Source organism: Mus pahari, chromosome 23, assembly GCF_900095145.1.
Source record: "Mus pahari chromosome 23, PAHARI_EIJ_v1.1, whole genome shotgun sequence".
NCBI lineage: Eukaryota > Metazoa > Chordata > Mammalia > Rodentia > Muridae > Mus > Mus pahari.
The window spans coordinates 13874307-13875823 of NC_034612.1; the positions used below are offsets into that span (position 1 = coordinate 13874307).

General features: G+C 44.8%; 1 protein-coding gene across 1 annotated transcript in view; it reads left to right on the forward strand.

The window, feature by feature from the left end:
- The window catches only part of Ccdc62 (coiled-coil domain containing 62), a 37307-nt gene that overhangs the window by 7025 nt on the left and 28765 nt on the right, over positions 1-1517 (forward strand). Inside the window, exon 3 of the mRNA XM_021187223.2 lies at positions 560-726. Coding sequence (XP_021042882.1) covers positions 560-726 — 167 coding nt within the window. The remainder of the gene's footprint in view (positions 1-559; positions 727-1517) is intronic.

Genomic DNA, 1517 nt, shown 5'->3' on the forward strand with positions numbered 1-1517 from the left:
ATACTTCTGTTTGTATATGGGTCAGATTAGACTCTGGTGGCCCTCGGGGTCTTACAAGTGCAGAGACCAACACCGGCACATACTTCTGTTTGTATATGGGTCAGATTAGACTCTGGTGGCCCTTGGGGTCTTACAAGTGCAGAGACCAACACCGGCATATACTTCTGTTTGTATATGGGTCAGATTAGACTTTGGAGGTGGATGCAGAGGTAGATAGGAGAACAGTAGTAGTAAAAAACAAGGATGTTGGCCTGGAGTGTAGGTCAGTGGTGGGCAGGTGCCTGGCCTACCATCCTTGCACGGGGCATGGGTGGGCAGCCAGGAAGTGGTTATTCCGGGATGCGGGCAGTGGCTGGAAAGTGGAGATGAACAGAGATTATGTGTGGGAAGGTGACTTCTGGTTGGTGCCAGTGTTTATTTCTGGAATGTACATGGCATTGTGCATTTCACAGTAACGTGTTTTAAAAATGTTCATCAGACCTTTATTTCATAACCCCTGATTTTGAAAGTGCTGCTTAGTATGTCTCAGTGCAGACACAGTGACTGAAATTCCCCTCAGGTGAGCTGCATAAAAGAACTGACATAATCAAGTCACTGATGAAGAAGGTCAAGACCCTGGAGTCCAATCAAGCAGAATGCCAGGCAGCTCTTCAGAGGACGCAGCAGCAGCTCCAGGAGATGGCTCAGAAGGCCACACACTCCGCCCTCCTCTCGGAAGACCTTGAGGTTGGCTTTAGTTTTTGGTGAACTTTGTTAGTCTGAGTTCTGGGTTTCAGTTACAGAAAAATTAACTTCAAATGTCACCATTAAAAGCAGATGTGTGTGCATGGAGGCTTGAAGTGTGTGTGTTCTGTCCATTTTAGTTCTGTGCTCTCCCTGCTTCCTGCACAGTTCAGCACAGGAGTGTTCTGTGCTTGGATGAAGTTTCATCCACCCATAAACATAAAGGGTTTTTATAAAAAAAATTTTAAAAGATTTATTTATTTACTTACTTATTTAATGTATATGAGTACACCAGAAGAGGGCACTGGATCCCATTACAGGTAGTTGTGAGCCACCATGTGGTTGCTGGGATTTGAACTCAGGACCTCTGGAAGAGCAGTCGGTGGTCTTAACCACTGAGCCATCTCTCCAGCCCCAATATAAAGGGTTTTGCTGTTTCCTTTAGAAGCACTGTCCAGTCTAACAACAATGGGTTCTTTCAGAAAACCTTTCTCAAAGTCTGAAATAAGAATATTCAGGTTTCGGTAGCTTCAAATATGGCTTTGTAGATTCTGGATCCCTCCCCTCCACTTTCCTTTGCCACTCTCATCCCTCCCCTGTTCTGTCTCCCCTCCTCTTCCCTCTTTCCAGGGCCTTGATGATGCAAATGCTTTACATTCCCAGAACTTTTTATTTTTTATTTTTTATTTTATTTTATTTTTTTTTGAGACAGGGTTTCTCTGTATAGCCCTGGCTGTCCTGGAACTCACTTTGTAGACCAGGCTGGCCTCGAACTCAAAAATCCACCTGCCTCT